At 43.7% G+C, this 19,513-nt stretch overlaps 1 protein-coding gene across 2 annotated transcripts in view; it reads left to right on the top strand.

The window, feature by feature from the left end:
• Positions 1–19,513, top strand: part of LOC120992368 (adenine nucleotide translocase lysine N-methyltransferase-like) — a 75,489-nt gene that overhangs the window by 3,465 nt on the left and 52,511 nt on the right. For both annotated transcript variants that reach the window (XM_040421309.1, XM_040421308.1), the window contains exon 2: positions 6,470–6,644. In XM_040421309.1, coding sequence (XP_040277243.1) covers positions 6,486–6,644 — 159 coding nt within the window. In that variant the 5' untranslated portion in view covers positions 6,470–6,485. The remainder of the gene's footprint in view (positions 1–6,469; positions 6,645–19,513) is intronic.

Here is a 19,513-nt window from a genome sequence, read left to right as displayed (position 1 = left end):
CCTCCGTGCAGCCACCCCCCCTAATTCATATGCCGCCTCCTGCCGCAACTATACCTCCGCCTTAGTCACGCCCCTAAACGCCTCCTTCCTTGCTAAGAATGCGCCCTGCCCGGTGACGTCACCGGACCAGAGGGGCGTGGCTTAGCGCGGTCTGTTGCCGCCTAGCTACTGCCCCTCCATGCGCTTTGAATAATTAGAGGCTGACTGTGACGTCACCGGGCTCCTTGTGAAGCGGAAGGAGAGGCTTCGCTATGCAGAAAGGGACCCGGTACGTCACTGATGGTGATAGAAACTGCACTTCCGGCTGAAAATTTGTGAAGTGAAAAAGGGCCATCAGAAATGTCTGGTAAGGGAAGGACAGGCATGAATGTAATATTTAGGGGACCATTGTACATGTACACCCATGTCTCCAATCCTGGACAACCCTTTTAAGGCCCCTTGCAGACGAGCGTGCCCGGATTAGGTCCAGATGCGTTGCGTCTGCGATCAGGGAAAATCGTGCGAGTAGGTACACAATTGCAGTCAGTATTGACTGCGATTGCGTTCCAAAGTTCAGTTTTTATCGTGCGGGTGCAATGTGTTTTGCACGCACGTGATAAAAAACTGACTGTGGTACCCAGACCCGGACTTCTTCACTGAAGTTCAGGTTAGGTGTTCTGTATATCTTATTAAGTTCCCTTATAACATGGTTATAAGGGAAAATAATAGCATTCTGAATACAGAATGCTTACTAAAATGTGCCTTGAGGGGTTAAAAAAATAATAATAATTGACTCACCTCATCCTATTATTCGTGCAGCCGGCATAGTCTTCTTTCTTCTTCAAGGACCTTTGACGGAGCGCGGTGACGTCAGCGCAGGTCCTGCTGAATGAAGATAGAAATCTTCTATCTTCATTCAGCAGGACCTGTGCTGACGTCACTGCGCTCACCACGTGGTAAGCGCGATTACGTCACCAAAGGTCCTTTCGCAGGTCCTGAAAGAAGAAGAAAGATGATGCCGGCTGCGCGAACAACAGGATGAGGTGAGTTGATTTATTTTTTAACCCCTAAAGCCACATTTTAGTAAGCATTCTGTATTAAGAATGCTAATTTTTTCCCTTATAACCATGTTATAAGGGAAAATAATACAGTAAATTGACATTTATCAATTTACTTACATCATTTCCTAGCAAGCATGCGTGAAAATCTCACCGCATCCGCACTTGCTTGCGATTTTCACGCAAACCCATTCATTTCTATGGGGCCTGCGTTGCGTTAAAAACGCAGAATATAGAACATGCTGCGATTTTCACGCAACGCACAAGTGATGCGTGAAAATCACTGCTCATCTGCACAGCCCCATTGAGGTGAATAGGTCCAGATTCAGTGCGGGTGCAATGCGTTCATCCGCACGGAATTCTCGCCCGTGTGAAAGGGGTGTAAGGCTGCATTCACTCAGTGGGGCACATTTACTAAGACCGGCTTTTTAAGCCAGTCTTATTTTCTCCCCTGCACTGCCGTAGTAGGTGTCATGCGCCTGATCATAACCTAGTTGCATCTATGGCAGTATATACGCCGGCTGAAAAAACTGCGACAGCACACTGGGAACATCAGGCCCTGCTGCCTCCAGTGAGGCGTGAGTGTCTCCGTGTCTGCAAGTGGTGAGAGGACTATTCTTTTTTGTCGTGGTGCTCATTATATACAGTGGCATGCAAATGTTTGGGCACCCCTGGTCACAATTACTGTTACTGTGAACAGTTAAGCAAGTTGAAGTGATATCCAAAAGGCATAAAGTTAACGATGACACGTTCCATTTGTATTAATTAATTTCACAGCCTGTACTCCATACGCCGCTGAGCTGTCTGCGGTGTAAGGAGAACAGAGTTTTAAGCGCACATTGAATGGAGCACTTTAGGGAGGAAAAAGTGTCATAAAATTAGAATATTGATTGAATAAAGTATATTACAAATAGTTTTATTAGGGCATTAGGGACATCATATGAAAAGTTCATATAAAGGTTTAATTGTTCACAGTAACAGTAATTGTGACCAGGGGTGCCCAAACTTTTGAATGGCACTGTATATGGGGCACAAAAGGGGCTGTAATATATATACACATATATGTAATTGCATTATAGATAATGGGGCACAAAGGGGGGGGCATTATAGATACTGGGAGGACTATGGGGGCATATATATATATATATATATATATATATCAGTACAGACCAAAAGTTTGGACACACCTTCTCATTCAAAGAGTTTTCTTTATTTTCATGACTATGAAGGCATCAAAACTATGAATTAACACATGTGGAATTATATACATAACAAACAAGTGTGAAACAACTGAAAATATGTCATATTCTAGGTTCTTCAAAGTAGCCACCTTTTGCTTTGATTACTGCTTTGCACACTCTTGGCATTCTCTTGATGAGCTTCAAGAGGTAGTCCCCTGAAATGGTCTTCCAACAGTCTTGAAGGAGTTCCCAGAGATGCTTAGCACATGTTGGCCCTTTTGCCTTCACTCTGCGGTCCAGCTCACCCCAAACCATCTCAATTGGGTTCAGGTCCGGTGACTGTGGAGGCCAGGTCAGCTGGCGCAGCACCCCATCACTCTCCTTCATGGTCAAATAGACCTTACTTTCAAAGTTTTCCCAATTTTTCAGCTGACATTTCTTAAAGTAATGATGGCCACTCGTTTTTCTTTACTTAGCTGCTTTTTTCTTGCCATAATACAAATTCTAACAGTCTATTCAGTAGGACTATCAGCTGTGTATCCACCTGACTTCTCCTCAACGCAACTGATGGTCCCAACCCCATTTATAAGGCAAGAAATCCCACTTATTAAACCTGACAGGGCACACCTGTGAAGTGAAAACCATTTCAGGGGACTACCTCTTGAAGCTCATCAAGAGAATGCCAAGAGTGTGCAAAGCAGTAATCAAAGCAAAAGGTGGCTACTTTGAAGAACCTAGAATATGACATATTTTCAGTTGTTTCACACTTGTTTGTTATGTATATAATGCCACATGTGTTAATTCATAGTTTTGATGCCTTCAGTGTGAATCTACAATTTTCATAGTCATGAAAATAAAGAAAACTCTTTGAATGAGAAGGTGTGTCCAAACTTTTGGTCTGTACTGTGTGTATATATATGGAAATGGACAGCACTTGTAGTAGAAAAAATTGTGTTTTATTCAGCCACAGTGGCACAGTGAGGCAACGTTTCGGCTTGCAGAGCCTTTCTCAAGCATCAAACATAAGTGTAAGGCCTCATGCACACGACCGTTGTTTTATTCCGTGTCCGTTGTTTAGTTTTTCGTGATTTTCTGCGGACTCATTGACTTTCAATGGGTCAGTTGAAAACTCGGCTAATGCACCGTTTGTCATCCGCGTCCGTGATCTGTGGTTCTAGTCCGTCAAAAAAATATAACCTGTCCTATTTTTTTCACTGGAAACGGTTCGTGGACCCATTCAAGTCAATGGGACCGTGAAAAAACGCGGAGGCACACAAGATTGTCATCCGCGTCCGCTTTTTTCCTATCATTTGCATGGCAAACTTGACTTAGACTTTTTTTTTTTACTTTCCTTCATGTCTGGTGATCCTCCAAAAATAAAGGAAGACACACGGAAACAAAAACGGATCACGGAACAACGGAACCCCATTTTGCGGAACGGAACACAACAACGGTCGTGTGCATGAGGCCTAACACAAAGTATAAATAGACAAACATGATTAGGGGGTGGAGCAATCAATGAACATGATCATTACAGTTAAAAATGTATAAAAAGTGAATATAATGTGACACAATACAATATATAGCAGTGGTAGTACAGCACATGATTGTATATAAATTACAAAAAATTGATAATGATACAGTGCAAACAATGAATAAACCCCATAAGTGGCATCAATATAAATCAGCTCAACATAATTACATTAGATTAAAAGCAGGAGGAGCAAATGATAAGACCAGTAACATACCACATGGAACCATCATGCATCCACATGCGGTAAATGGCCAAACTTGGCGTCTATCATCTACCAATGCGCAGGCGTCAGGTTGCGTCTCAACAGTGTGATGTCACGCCGTGCCCGAGGTAGACGTCCCGCACATCACCTCCCCATTCGGACACAGTGAGACCGTAAATAAACTGCCGGTATTCCAAACGCGCATGCCCACATGAAATCATGTCCGGAAGCGCCATGTTGGATACTGGCAAAGTCACCCAAAGTTGTACAATTCTTGTAATAACTGCCCGCAGGAAGCAAAGAAGGACGTGGACACTCCTATTCAAGGGGGTACAGCATCCTAATAATGGGCATGCAGTATAAGCCCGATCGAGACTACCGTGTCAATCATGTACTCAGGCGCCGCCCCATACACGCCTCCTGCCACAGCCAAAAACAGGGTTCTCCTGACAACTTGGGATATGTTCTACAACTTCTAGATATATCTATCGAGGCTCAACCTGGGCCATAGCACAAACAAAGGAAAATAGCCATAACGTAGTAATACTGGACAGGCATGGGATAACGATGTTTATCCATATGGTATGCTATTATCTTCTCCATATTGTTCCCCTTCTTGTATCAAAGATTCTATAAAAGAAAAAAAATATAGGATCATGAGTAAGATCTTATATGAACACTTATGTATAACATCCAACACCACTACAGGACTAAAACAGAACAGAAAATACAAAAGGACATTATGAGGCAAGCCAACCCCTTACGAATAAACCCCTAAGTTATAATCTATATTCAGACCATTGGGTCTCAAGGTATTTAATGTGTGTATCCAAAATAATTCCTTCTTTTTTAATAGCAAGATTCTATTACCTCCACGTCTAGGTAGGGGAATATGGTCAATGATCCCACATTTTAATTGTTTCTCAGAATGGTTCATCTCTACAAAGTGTTTGGGAATGGGTAAATCCTGGCGTTTCTTCCTGATAGTGGATCGGTGGTTATTTAAACGGGTTTTGAGATCGGTGGATGTCTCTCCTACATATAACAATTTGCAGGGGCGACTTAAGACATAAATCACAAAATTAGAATTGCATGTGAGGTAAAAAGAGGGGCGGCGCCTGAGTACATGATTGACACGGTAGTCTCGATCAGGCTTATACTGCATGCCCATTATTAGGATGCTGTAGCCCCTTGAATAGGAGTGTCCACGTCCTTCTTTGCTTCCTGCGGGCCGTTATTACAAGAAATGTACAACTTTGGGTGACTTTGCCAGTATCCAACATGGCGCTTCCGGACATGATTTCATGTGGGCATGCGCGTTGGAATACCGGCAGTTACTTCCGGTCTCACTGTGTCCGAATGGGGAGGTGATGTGCGGGACGTCTACCTCGGGCACGGCGTGACATCACACTGTTGAGACGCAACCTGACGCCTGCGCATTGGTAGGTGACAGACGCCAAGTTTGGCCATTGACCGCATGTGGATGTATGATGGTTCCATGTGGTATGTTACTGGTCTTATCCTTTGCTCCTCCTGCTTTTAATCTAATGTAATTATGTTGAGCTGATTTATATTGATGCCACTTATGGGGTTTATTCATTGTTTGCACTGTATCATTATACATTTTTTGTCATTGATATACAATCATGTGCTGTACTACCACTGCTATATATTGTATTGTCACGTCACATTATATTCACTTTTTATACATTTTTAACTGTAATGATCATGTTCATTGATTGCTCCACCCCCTAATCATGTTGGTCGATTTATACTTTGTGTTACACTTATGTTTGATGCTTGAGAAAGGCTCTGCGAGCCGATATATATATTTATTTATTTCCTGGGGGCACTACAGAGGGGCCGCATAATATATACTGATGGTGCTGCAGGGCCTCAGTATGGTCCTGAATACGACTGTTAAAATGGATGCAAACGGCTTTTAAAAATGGATAGACAGCTGGAAAATGGATGCACACACTGATGCAAAATGGGGATGAAAAACCGACAGTGTATCCGTCGTGTGCACGTAGCCATAGGAGTGCATGCCTGCCCTAGGAGAGACCTGGCCTCCTCCCCAGGGGGCTTATCAATGCATCTACTGTATTGTGGTGACATTGCTTTCCTGCAGCCATGTCCTGTTACATGACCCCAAAATGGGGAGGAACACCACTGATACCTTGGAGTCATCTCTTTGTGGGGGTGTTACGCCTACAAGGGCTGGACTGGACTCTTCAACATGGGGAATTGTGTTTTAATCAGCACCTTGTATAGTCCTATTAGATAATGTATTTCACCCAATGGAGCTCCCCAAACAGAGAATGTGTACTGTTTTCAGAGAAGTCCTCATTGCCATATTAGCCTAGAATGAGTCGCTTGACATTCTCTGCAGGTATAAGAATGGAGTGTCTGGTATTATGCTCTGTATGTTCCTGGTATATAGAGAAATCTGTGTTGTTGTTGTTTTTTTTGTCCCTAGCAGATTTATCGCCCAGTCCTCATTTTCTGATTGCAGGGTTGTTGCATGAAGGATGGAAGATAGCATCGACACTAATTCAACCAAATTCCTTTTTAATGAAGAATCTCACTCGCAAGCACCATGGGCTATAGTCGGCGGGACCGCCACCGTGTATGCTCTGTGGAGCCTGTTTGTTCTCCCAGGTTTCCGCCATGTTCCCTGGAAGCTTAAGGTGGGCATGATCTGGAGGCTGCAGTTTATATGGATTGTCTCAGAACAGTTACCATAATGCAGATTGAAATTTACTACATTAACTGGTTCCTGACCAGCGACAAAACGTATATAACTTGGTCAGTTGCTAGTTATCATTGTAATTTTGTGGTGGCTCCTAAAGGATCAGCAGCAGGAGTAGGGCTGTATTACACCGCTCTGCACCTGGTGGGATCGGTGGTGAGTGGTAATGAAAATGTCAACTCATTTCACAAAAAAAGACGAGCCCTTGCACAACTCCGTAGACAGAAAAATAAAAAAAAGTTATGGTGACAAACAGAACACATGATTTTGTTTTTCATATGCAAAAGTAGGAAACAAACAATATACATTTGCAGTTATGTTTTCTTAATACATTATATGTCCTCTAATATAGTGCCATTAAAAAAAATACAAATTGCCCCATAAAAAAAAAGCCCTTCAAATGTGAAGATGAAAGAAATGAAAACAAACCTGGGTCTATAAAGGATATTTGCCCCCCTTTACCCCAACAGACCTGTGAAGAGAAGTATACTTACCTGCCACCCAGTTCTGGCTCCATAGGTCCCAACCTGTCTTCACAGCACTTCTGGTCACCTGATATAAACTTCTTCTAGGGATGGGATTGTGAGTCCTGCTGCAGCCAATGACTGGCCTTAGCATTTACGTGTCCTCAAACAGCATGTGACCCAGCAGCGACCCCATCCATAGAGGAAGTTTACATGCAGGTACCAGAAGTGCTTTGAAGACATGTCGGGGAGCAGGTAAGTGTACTTCTATTCACAGGTCTGGTGCGGGTTTAGTGACCACCCATACGCCTTTGTACAGCGGTCATTAAGGGGCTTTAGCCTGGGCTGCCGGTCTAAGGCTCCATTCACACGTCCGCAAATGGGTCCACATCCGTTCCGCAATTTTGCAGAACGGGTGCGGACCCATTCATTTTCTATGGGGACGGAATGGATGCGGACAGCACACAGTGTGCTGTCAGCATCCGCATTTGCGGAGCGCGGCCCCAATCTTCAGGTCCGCAGCTCCGCAAAAGATAGAACATGTCCTATTCTTGTCCGCGGCTTGCGGACAAGAATAGGCATTTCTATAGGGGTGCCGGGCGGGTGTGTTGCGGATCCGCAACACACCACGGACGTGTGAATGGAGCCTAAGCGCTGCACGGGTCCCCGGCTCTCACATGAGAGATGCGCTCCTGCTCTAACAGCCCAGACCGGCAGGAGTGCCGATCCGAGCTGTTTAACCCTTTACATGCTGCAGGCAATACTGGCCGCCACATTTAAAGCGGTGACAGAGGGAGTGGACTCCCTCTGTCTTCCATCGGAACCCCGCAAATGCGTTCGTGGGGTGCTGAAGTGTGTAAAGGCTGGCTGGGTTCTGATAAAGGCCCCAAGCCAGCCTTGAGTAGTTTCCAGTAGGCTGTGCCTCTCTGGCGCATCCTGCTGGTCAATGTCAGTATACAGTCAGGTCCATAAATATTGGGACATCAACACAATTCTAACATTTTTGGATCTATACACCACCACAATGAATTTGAAACGAAGCGAACAAGATGTGCTTTAACTGCAGACTGTCAGCTTTAATTTGAGGGTATTTACATCCAAATCAGGTGAACGGTGCAGGAATTACAACAGTTTGCATATGTGCCTCCCACTTGTTAAGGGACCAAATGTAATGGGACATAATAATAATCATAAATCAAACTTTCACTTTTTAATACTTGGTTGCAAATCCTTTGCAGTCAATTACAGCCTGAAGTCTGGAACGCATAGACATCACCAGACGCTGGGTTTTATCCCTGGTGATGCTCTGCCAGGCCTCTACTGCAACTGCCTTCAGTTCCTGCTTGTTCTTGGGGCATTTTCCCTTCAGTTTTGTCTTCAGCAAGTGAAATGCATGCTCAATCGGATTCAGGTCAGGTGATTGACTTGGCCATTGCATAACATTCCACTTCTTTCCATTAAAAAACTCTTTGGTTGCTTTTGCAGTATGCTTTGGGTCATTGTCTATCTGCACTGTGAAGCGCCGTCCAATGAGTTCTGAAGCAATGCACCATAGGGATAGTGCATTGTGGAACTATTAAGTGGTAAAGAAACAAAAAGTAAAAAAAAAAAAAACCATTTACTAATTAAAAATTACAGTCACCGCTTTTTTTTCCATTGAAAATACGTTTTTCAATGAAAAAAAAGAAAATAATCCCCCCCCATGTGTTTAATTTCGCCGTGTCCCTGACGACCACCCTACATAAATATCATGTAAATTATCCCGTACGGTGAACGCCGTAAAAAAAAGACAGAATTGCTAATTTATTCTTAGGCTACTTTCACACCTGCGTTTGGTGCGGATCCGTCTTGTATCTGCACAGACGAATCCGCACCGATAATGCAAACGCTTATATATGCGTTCATAACGGATCCGTTTGCATTATTCATTAAAAAAAAAAGTGTATAAGTCAAAACGGATCCGTCTTGACTTACATTGAAAGTCAATAGCGGACGTATCCATTTTCAATTGCGCCATATTGTGTCAGGCGGACACCAAAATGCTGCAAGCTGCGTTTTAGTGTTCGCCTCAAAAGCGGATGCATTCTGAACGGATCCTTATCCATTCAGAATGCATTGGGGCTGAACTGATGCGTTTTGGGCCGCTTGTGAGAGCCCTGAAACGGATCTCAAGGTGGACCCAGAAACGCCAGTGTGAAAGTAGCCTTAGTTGCCACTGAAAAAACTTAATAACAAGTGATCAAAAAGCGTCATGTACTCCAAAAAGATACCAATGAAAACTACAAGTTATCCCGCAAAAATCAAGCCCTCACACAACTCCATAAAAAGAAAAAAAAGTTATGGGTCTTGGGAAGCGGCGATGCAAAAAGATTTTTTTTCCTTTAAAAAAAGGGGTTTTTATTGCACAAAAGTAATAAAATGTAAAAAAAAAATAATATATGTATTTGGTATTGCTGTAATCGGATTGACCCACAGCATAAAGTTATGAATGTTTTTTTTATACTGAAAAATGAACGCCGCAAAATTTATAAAGTAAAAACTCAGTGGCAGTATTGTTTTTTTTTTTCCTATCTCCCTCCCAGAAAGAGTTAATAAAAGTTAATCAGAAAGTTGTGTACCCTAAAATGGCGCCATTAAAAACTACAACTTGTCCCGCAGAAAAGAAGCCCTCATACAGCTATACAGACGGAAAAATAAAAAAGTTATAGCTCTTGGAGGGCAAAGATGAAAAATGGAAGAAAAATGCTTTGTCAGTAAGGCCCAAAACCAGGCTGGTCACTAAGGGGTTAAAAAAAGTCAACATTGGACAACTCCTTTAAAATAAGTCTCTTAAAGGAAACCTGTCATATTGAACATGGTGTCTGAGCTGCAGGCAGCATGTTATAGAGCAAATTGATTTATACCGTATTTTTCGCTTTATAAGACTCATCTGGGTGTTAGAAAAGGAAAGTTAAAAAACAAACAAACATTTTTTTTTTCATCAGACCTCAGATCAGACCCCTATATCAGGACCTAAGATTAGACTCCCACCAGAGCTAAAATAAATAAATTAACTTGGCTCCCCTGCTCCGACGCTACTCTGAAGGTCTGGCAGTCTCTCCTGCAGCCACGCTCCCTGGCCTTCTCCAGGCCCAAGCTGCACTATGGCCTGACTGCATACAGCGTCAGGTCATAGTGCGCATGCTACATCCCGATGCTGTACGCAGTCAGGACAGTGCAGCACGGTGCCCTGTGGAAGACCAGGGAGTGGTGAGTACATCGCTACAGTCACCACTTCCTGCACCTCCTACATACTAGTGAGTGCTTCCATAATGAAAGCTCTCGTGAGTGTTCACTTTATAAAATGCTCTAACATCTTTTCCCTCAATTTTGGGGGGGAAAAAGTGCATCATTAAGTGAAGAATTTTAGTTTTATGGGAATTTATTTTATTTTATGTTTACATCCCTGCTCTGTCTATGCTTAGGAGTCCAGTAGGCGAAGCTAACATAGAGAATAGGAATGAGCGAATCGACTTCGGATGAAACATCCAAAGTCAATTCGCATTAAAACTTCGTTAAAATACGAGTTTTGAATTTTATTTTTTTACAGTAGAAATTAATTTATGAAGTTATTACGCAAAGTCCCACGAGACTTCGCGAAGTAATAACTTTGGCTCATAGGAGCCAATACATTCTAATACTGTACGGAGCACACGCTCTGTAGAGTATTCTAACGAAGATTTATGCAAATCGACTTTGGATGTTTAATCCAAAGTTGATTCGCTCATCCCTAATAGAGAATGTTGACAATCACTGGTAGGACCGCCCACTGGACTCTTAACCCCTTTACTACCGAGCCACTTTTCACCTTAAATCCCAGGCTGATTTTTGCAAATCTGACCTGTGTCACTTTATGTGGCAATAACTTTAAAACGCTTTTCCCAGGCCATTCTGAGATTGATTTCTAGTCACATTTTGTACTTCATGACAGTGGTAAAATTGAGTAAAAAAATTTAATTTACCAAAAATGTGTAAAAATTTCCAAATTTCAATTTCTCTACTTTTAGAATGGATAGTACGGTAATAACTCCAAATATAGTTATTACTTTACATTCCCCATATGTCTACTCATGTTTGGATCATTTTGAAAATGACATTTTATTTTTTTGGGACGTTAGAAAGCTTAGAAGTTTAGAAGCAAATCTTACAATTTTTAAGAACATTTCCAAACCCCAATTTTTCCAGGACCAGTGCAGTTATGAAGTCACTTTTTGGTGCTTACATATTAGAAACCACCCATTTTAGAAACTACATCCTCAAGCTATTCAAAACTGATTTTACAAACTTTGTTAACCCTTTAGGTGCCCCACGAGAATTAAAGGGGTTATCAGAGTTAATAAAAAAATAAAAAAAACACTTAAAATCCATCAGGATATACATATAATTTGGTTAAGCTAGATTTCATCAAGTTAAAACCCATATTTACACCTTTTCATGGTTCTGTCATTGCTTTGTTTACATGCTGAAGTACAATGCTGAGGGGGCGTGTAACAACAATGCCTGAGCTCTGCCTCATGAATATTTCTGGGCGTGAACAACCTGACCTTTCCTTCACCCTGCTCTGCACTTTGCAAAAAAATAAATAAATACACACTTGTCATGCGGATGGACGGATCCCTCTGTCAGTCTTTTTCACAGTATTCCTGGTTTGTGCATGCGCAGACCGGAAGGACAGATCCCTCTCTTTTTCACAGTATTCCTGGTTTGTGCATGCGCAGACCGGAAGGACGGATCCGTCCTTCAGCTGTTTTGCAATGCCGGATCCGCAAGGCAGCTCCGTCGTCGGAGCTGCGTGCCTGCTGGATCCGCCGATCAGTGTGACAACTGACAGCATTTGTAGACGGATCCGGGTGCGGATCCGTCTAGAAATGCATTGCAATAACGGATCCGTCTATCCGCTTGTCATGCGGATGGACGGATCCCTCTGTCAGTCTTTTTCACAGTATTCCCGGTTTGTGCATGCGCAGACCGGAAGGACGGATCCGTCCTTCAGTTGTTTTGCAATGCCAGATCCGCAAGGCAGCTCCGTCGTCGGAGCTGCGTGCCTGCTGGATCCGCCGATCAGGCTACTTTCACACTTGCGTTCGGGTTCCGCTTGTGAGTTCCGTTTGAAGGATCTCACAAGCGGCCCCGAACGGATCCGTAGAGCCCCAATGCATTCTGTGTGGATGCGGATCCGCTCAGAATGCATCAGTCTGGCACCGTTTGGCCTCTGTTCCGCTCAGCAGGCGGACACCCGAACGCAGCTTGCAGCGTTCAGGTGTCCGCCTGGCCGTGCGGAGTCAAACGGATCAGTCCAGACTTACAATGTAAGTCAATGGGGACGGATCCGTTTGAAGTTGACACAATATGGTGCAATTTCAAACGGATCCGTCCCCCATTGACTTTCAATGTAAAGTCTGGACGGATCCGTTCAGGCTACTTTCAGACTTAGAATTTTTTCAGAACTATAATGCAGACGGATCCGTTCTGAACGGATCCAAACGTCTGCATTATAGGAGAGGATCCGTCTGTGCAGACACCAGACGGATCCTCTCTGAACGCAAGTGTGAAAGTAGCCTCAGTGTGACAACTGACAGCATTTGTAGACGGATCCGGGTGCGGATCCGTCTAGAAATGCATTGCAAAAACGGATCATGGCTTGTCATGCGGATGGACGGATCCCTCTGTCAGTCTTTTTCACAGTTTTCCCGGTTTGTGCATGCGCAGACCGGAAGGACGGATCCGTCCTTCAGTTGGTTTGCAATGCCGGATCCGGCAGGCAGTTCCGTTGTCTGAACTGCTCGCCGGATCACTATGCTGAAAGTGTGAAAGTAGACTTAGTCCTGCGACCTCTCGCCGTTCTGCGCCGGAGCTCCGCCCCCATCCCCATTATAGTCAATGGGGACGGAGCGGCAGTCCAGCGGCACGGCCAAATAGCAGCAGGGCGGATCCGACAGGTTGAACAGCCTGTCGGATACGTCCTGCCGCTAGTGTGAAAATACCATTACCATTATCTGTATCTAAGCAATATCTATATTATTCAAATATATATTCAATATGGATATTGCTTAGATAAATACATATATTTGTGGCAGATATGGATTTTATATAGCTGAATCAAATAAAATTATGGCCAATTATTTATTTATTTTTCCCAGGGGGTGTTCAATGTGGAATGTGTACTAGTGGGTGGACAGGGCTGAACTAACGATCCCCAGATGCAGTGGGGAACGGGTAAAAACTGGCACCTCTAGCCCCAGTGAGTGCAGGAGCTATAAACATACCCTGCTGCCCAGGGGCGTACATAAAAATCACTGGGCCCCATAGCAGGAATCTAAATTAGGCCCCCATTCCCCTTTTATAGCCCCTCCTTTTGTTCCATGAACTATTCTTGCTGCTGCGTTTTATAATTTATGCCATCAGGGCCGGATTGGGATTACAAAACAGCCCTGGCACACAAAAGAGGTATAATAGATGCAGTGTGTACAGGTATATCGTATATTCCCTAGTGTTCTGATATGTGAGGTACAGGGTATAATATATGCAGTGTGTACAGGTATATAGTATATACAGCAGTGTACTGATATGTGAGGTACAGGGTATAATATATGCAGTGTGTACAGATATATAGTATACACAGTAGTGTAATATGTGAGGTACGAGGTATAATAGATGCAGTGTGTACAGGTATATAGTAGGGATCGACCGATATTGATTTTTTAGGACCGATACCGATAATTTGTGAACTTTCAGGCCGATAGCCGATAATTTATACTGATATTCTGGGAATTTTCATTTTTGAGAGAAAAAAAAATTCCTACACAAATCTGCTGAAAATTAATATGTTTATTGTTAATGTGTATTTTTTTTGTTTATTGTATGTATTTTTTTTTTTTTTTATAAGTCTTTTTCATTTATACTTAATATTTTTGTGTTTTTTTTAAACTAACTTTTAGCCCCCTTAGGGACTAGAACCCTTGTCCTATTCCCCCTGATAGATCTCTGTCAGGGTGAATAGGAGCTCACACTGTCCCTGCTGCTCTGTGCATAGTGCACACAGCAGCATTGAGCTTACCATGGCAGCCAGGGCTTCAATAGCGGCCTGGCTGCCATGGTAACCGATCGGAGCCCCAGACTTACACTGCTGGGGCTCCGATCGGAGGAGGAGGGGAGAGGGGATCCTGTGGCCACTGCCACCAATGAGTAATACTGGGTGGGGGGGCGCACTGCGCCACCAATGTTTTTACTATTGGCCGGGATTGGGATGGGGGTGGGGGGCGCACTGCGCCACCAATGATTAATACTGGGGGGCTTGGGGGGGGGCGCACTGCGCCACCAATGAAGATAAGTCTCTCAATCATTCATATACAGGAGGCGGGAGCTGGCTGCAGAATCACATAGCCGGCTCCCGACCTCTATGAGCGTTAGCTGCGATCCGCGGCACCTGAGGAGTTAACTACCGCGGACCGCAGCTTCCGCTCATAGAGGTCGGGAGCCGGCTATGTGATTCTGCAGCCAGCTCCCGCCTCCTGTATATGAATGAATGAAAAGCTTATCTTCATTGGTGGCGCAGTGGCCACAGCCCCTCCCCTTCTCTGTTCTCTCCTCTCATTGGCGGCAGCAGCAGCACAGGGGGAGGAGACACTGCTTCCTTCTCCCCTGTGCTGCGGAGGGAACACAGAGAGCGCTGAGAGCAGCGCGTTCTGTGTTCCCCATACGTTATCGGTATATCGGCAAAATAGATGCCGATACCGATAACGGTCAAAATCCTCAATATCGGCCGATAATATCGGCCAAACCGATAATCGGTCGATCCCTAGTATATAGTAAATACAGCAGTGTATTGACACCTCGTACCTCACATATCAGTACACTGCTGTATATACTATATATCTGTACACACTGCATCTATTATACCTTGTACCTCACATATCAGTGCACTGCGGTATACAGTGGGATGCGAAAGTTTGGGCAACCTTGTTAATCGTCATGATTTTCCTCTGTAAATCGTTGGTTGTTACGATAAAAAATGTCAGTTAAATCTATCATATAGGAGACACACACAGTGATATTTGACAAGTGAAATGAAGTTTATTGGATTTACAGAAAGTGTGCTATAATTGTTTAAACAAAATTAGGCAGGTGCATACATTTGGGCACTGTTGTCATTTTATTGATTCCAAAACCTTTAGAACTAATTATTGGAACTCAAATTGGCTTGGTAAGCTCAGTGACCCCTGACCTACATACACAGGTGAATCCAATTATGAGAAAGAGTATTTAAGGGGGTCAATTGTAAGTTTCCCTCCTCTCTTAATTTTCTTTGAAGAGTAGCAACATGGGGGTCTCAAAACAACTCTCAAATGACCTGAAGACAAAGATTGTTCACCATCATGGTTTAGGGGAAGGATACAGAAAGCTGTCTCAGAGATTTCAGCTGTCTGTTTCCATAGTTAGGAACATATTGAGGAAAGGGAAGACCACAGGCTCAGTTCAAGTTAAGGCTCGAAGTGGCAGACCAAGAAAAATCTCGGATAGACAGAAGCGACGAATGGTGAGAACAGTCAGAGTCAACCCACAGACCAGCACCAAAGACCTACAACATCATCTTGCTGCAGATGAAGTCACTGTGCATCGTTCAACCATTCGGCGCACTTTACACAAGGAGATGCTGTATGCGAGTGTGATGCAGAGGAAGCCTTTTCTCCGCCCACAGCACAAAAAGTGCCGCTTGAGGTGGGCTAAAGCACATTTGGACAAGCCAGCTTCATTTTGGAATAAGGTGCTGTGGACTGATGAAACTAAAATTGAGTTATTTGGCCATAACAAGGGGCATTATGCATGGAGGAAAAAGAACACAGCATTCCAGGAAAAACACCTGCTACCTACAGTAGAATATGGTGGTGGTTCCATCATGCTGTGGGGCTGTGTGGCCAGTGCAGGGACTGGGAATCTTGTCAAAGTTGAGGGACGCATGGATTCCACTCAGTATCAGCAGATTCTGGAGACCAATGTCCAGGAATCAGTGACAAAGCTGAAGCTGCGCCGGGGCTGGATCTTTCAACAAGACAACGACCCTAAACACTGAGCAAAAATCCACTAAAGCATTTATGTAGAGGAACAAGTACAATGTTCTGGAATGGCCATCTCAGTCCCCAGACCTGAATATAATTGAAAATCTGTGGTGTGACTTAAAGAGAGCTGTCCATGCTCGGAAGCCATCAAACCTGAATGAACTAAAGAGGTTTTGTAAAGAGGAATGGTCCAAAATACCTTCAACCAGAATCCAGACTCTCATTGGAACCTACAGGAAGCGTTTAGAGGCTGTAATTTCTGCAAAAAGAGGATCTGCTAAATATTGATTTCATTCATTTTTTGTGGTGCCCAAAGTTATGCACCTGCTTAATTTTGTTTAAACAATTATAGCACACTTTCTGTAAATCCAATAAACTTCATTTCACTTCTCAAATATCACTGTTTGTGTCTCCTATATGATATATTTAAATGACATTTTTTATCGTAACAACCAACAATTTATACAGGAAAATCATGATGATTAACAAGGTTGCCCAAACTTTCGCATCCCACTGTATACTATATATCTGTACATATTGCATGTATAATACTGTGTAATATATGCAGTGTGTGTGTGTGTGTATATGTGTATAATATATATATATATATATATATATATATATATATATATTTTTATTACACACAGAGCAGTGTATTGATGTGAGACATAGAAGGTATAATACTGCAGATGCAGTGTTTACAGAAATATGTGGTCAGTAATACATTATGGTCACTGTGTGTGTGAGGTACATGAGGTAGTGGTCACTGTAACTGTCTGAAGTATTATACATGAGTGAGCAATGAGTAAAAACAGGGCATGGAGGGGGGGGGGGGTAAATGATGAGAAGTGGAGGACCTCCTCTTACCACTCCATTCCAGTCTGTATGGATCCATGCAGAGCTGCTTCTGAACTTCTAATACTTGCTGTTAGGGGTTGAAGGACCTGTGATGATGTCATCACAGGTCCTGGCAGATATACCTTTGAAACCTAGGAACTACACCATTTTTGGTGCAGTTCCTTTGCTAGATTCTGCAGGACCTGTGATGTTGAAGATGATGTCATCACAGGTCCTGGCAGATGCACTGTTCTAACCTGGGAACTACACTTTACACTGTGCAGTTCCCTTACAGGACCTCTGATGACATCATCAAAGGTCCTTTAGCTTTAGAAAGATAAACAGGAGCAATTAGGGGGCGGGGCCTCTCCTCCACTTCGGGCCCCTCTTTCTCACGGGCCCCATAGCAGCTGCGTGGTCTGCCTATATGGTAGGTACGCCACTTCTGCTGCCGGAGAAGATATCGCCTCGGCTCTGGTATGTACTGCGCATGAGCGATCGCATACCAGAGCCGAGGCAGTGTTAGAAGAGCTGGAGAGGGGCGGGCACCAGAGGCTCTGACGTTTTGTTTACAGAGCCTGGCCACTCCCTCAAGCAGGGAGAAGCCTGTAAACGAAACGTCATCACCAGAGCCGGCTGGCTGACGTCAGGGGTCACATGACCCTGAATTGAACTGGCCAAATAGTGAAAGATAGGTTATGAAAGTGATTTGAAGAAACTTTCACTGAACTACAATAAGAGCAATTAGAATACATTTATTTAACTCGGATAACCCCTTTAAATGAAAATGGGAATGAAATTTAAAAATTTAATCAATTTTTTCTTCTGCAACACATCAGTTAACAGCCAAACAAAACCCTAAATCTATTACCCTGAATCTGGATTTTACAGAAACACCCCATGTGTGCTCAAAAACTGATGTATGGGTGCACAGCAGGCTTCAGAGTGGAAGGAGCACCATATGGCTTTTGGAGAGCTGATTTAACTGGAATCGTAATTGGGAGCTATGTCGCATATGAAGACACCCTGAGGCGGCCCTACAGTGGAAACCCCCAAAAAGTGACCCCATTCTGGAAACTGCACCCCTCAAGGAATATTTAAAGGTGTGTAGTGAGCACTTGGACCCATCAGGCGTTTCACAGAATTGGGAAACGCTTGGCTGTGAAAATGGAAAATTACAATGTTTCCAGAAAAAGTTGCTTTACACCCAAATTTTTCACTTTCACAAGGGGAAACAGTACAAAATGCACCCCACATTTTGTTCCCCATTTCCCCCCGAATATGCCAACACCCCATATGTGCTCAAAAAATTATGTATGGGTGCATGGCAGGGTTCAAAAGGGAAGTAGCGCCATAGGACTTTTGGAGGACAGATTTTGCAGGATTGGCTTTTGGAACTATGTCGCATATGAAGACACCCTGAGGTACCCCTAAAGTGGAAATCCCCCCCAAAAGTGACCCCATTCTGGAATCTACACCCCTCAAGGAATATTTCAAGATGTGTGGTGAGAACTTTGTCCTCAAATGGGATTTATGGAATTGGCTATAAAAAAGAAAAATTAAAAAAAAATCCAGAAAAATGGACTTTAGGCCCAAATTTTTCACTTTCACAAGGGGGAACTGGAGAAAATGCACCCCTTAATTTATTGCCCATTTTCTCCTGATTACAGCAAATGGCTTCTGGAAGGCAGATTTCACAGGAATATTTGACAGGCACCATCTTTGACCACACCCTGAGGTACCCCTAGAGTGAAAACCCCCAAAAAGTGACCCCATTCTGGAAACTACACCCCTTAAGGAATATTTTAAGGTGTGTAGTGAGCACTTTGACCCATCAGGCGTTTCACCAGGGAAATGTTGCCCTGGTACAACTCGGGCACCTTAACTTGCAGAAGTACTGGGGCCCTCCATTGCTTGATTTGGAAGAATTAGGGCCTTTATCACCACCCCTTGAAATTGTAGGAATGTTCTTGTCTGGCCTCTAGATCTAAATAATATGTATGCATTGTACAGCGCCATCTGTATGAGGTGCACGGCCAGCTTTTTGTACCACACTTTTGTTTTTCGTGAGGCACTGTAGGGCTTCAGAACTTGATCTGAAAGATCAACCCCGTCCATCTGCCTGTTGTAGTCCAGAATACAGTCTGGTTTGGGGACAGTGGTAGTGGTATCACGTACAGCGGCAGGGGAGCTGGATTACTGTGAATAGTGGTCAGTAAAAGGACATCCCTCTTGTCCTTGTACTTAACCACCAACATGTTCTCATTGAGGAGAGCACGGCTGTCTCCTTTTCTTAGTGATTGCCCTACCAGGGATCTAGGGAGGCCTCTCTGATTTTTGCGTACTGTGCCCGGAACAGTGATAGACTCGTGTAGTACTTATCCACATATAGATGGTAACCCTTATCCAGC

This window comes from Bufo bufo, chromosome 2, assembly GCF_905171765.1.
Source record: "Bufo bufo chromosome 2, aBufBuf1.1, whole genome shotgun sequence".
Taxonomy (NCBI): Eukaryota; Metazoa; Chordata; class Amphibia; order Anura; family Bufonidae; genus Bufo; species Bufo bufo.
Note: the sequence above shows the minus strand (reverse complement) of the source record. Positions and strands in the feature narration are given on the sequence as shown.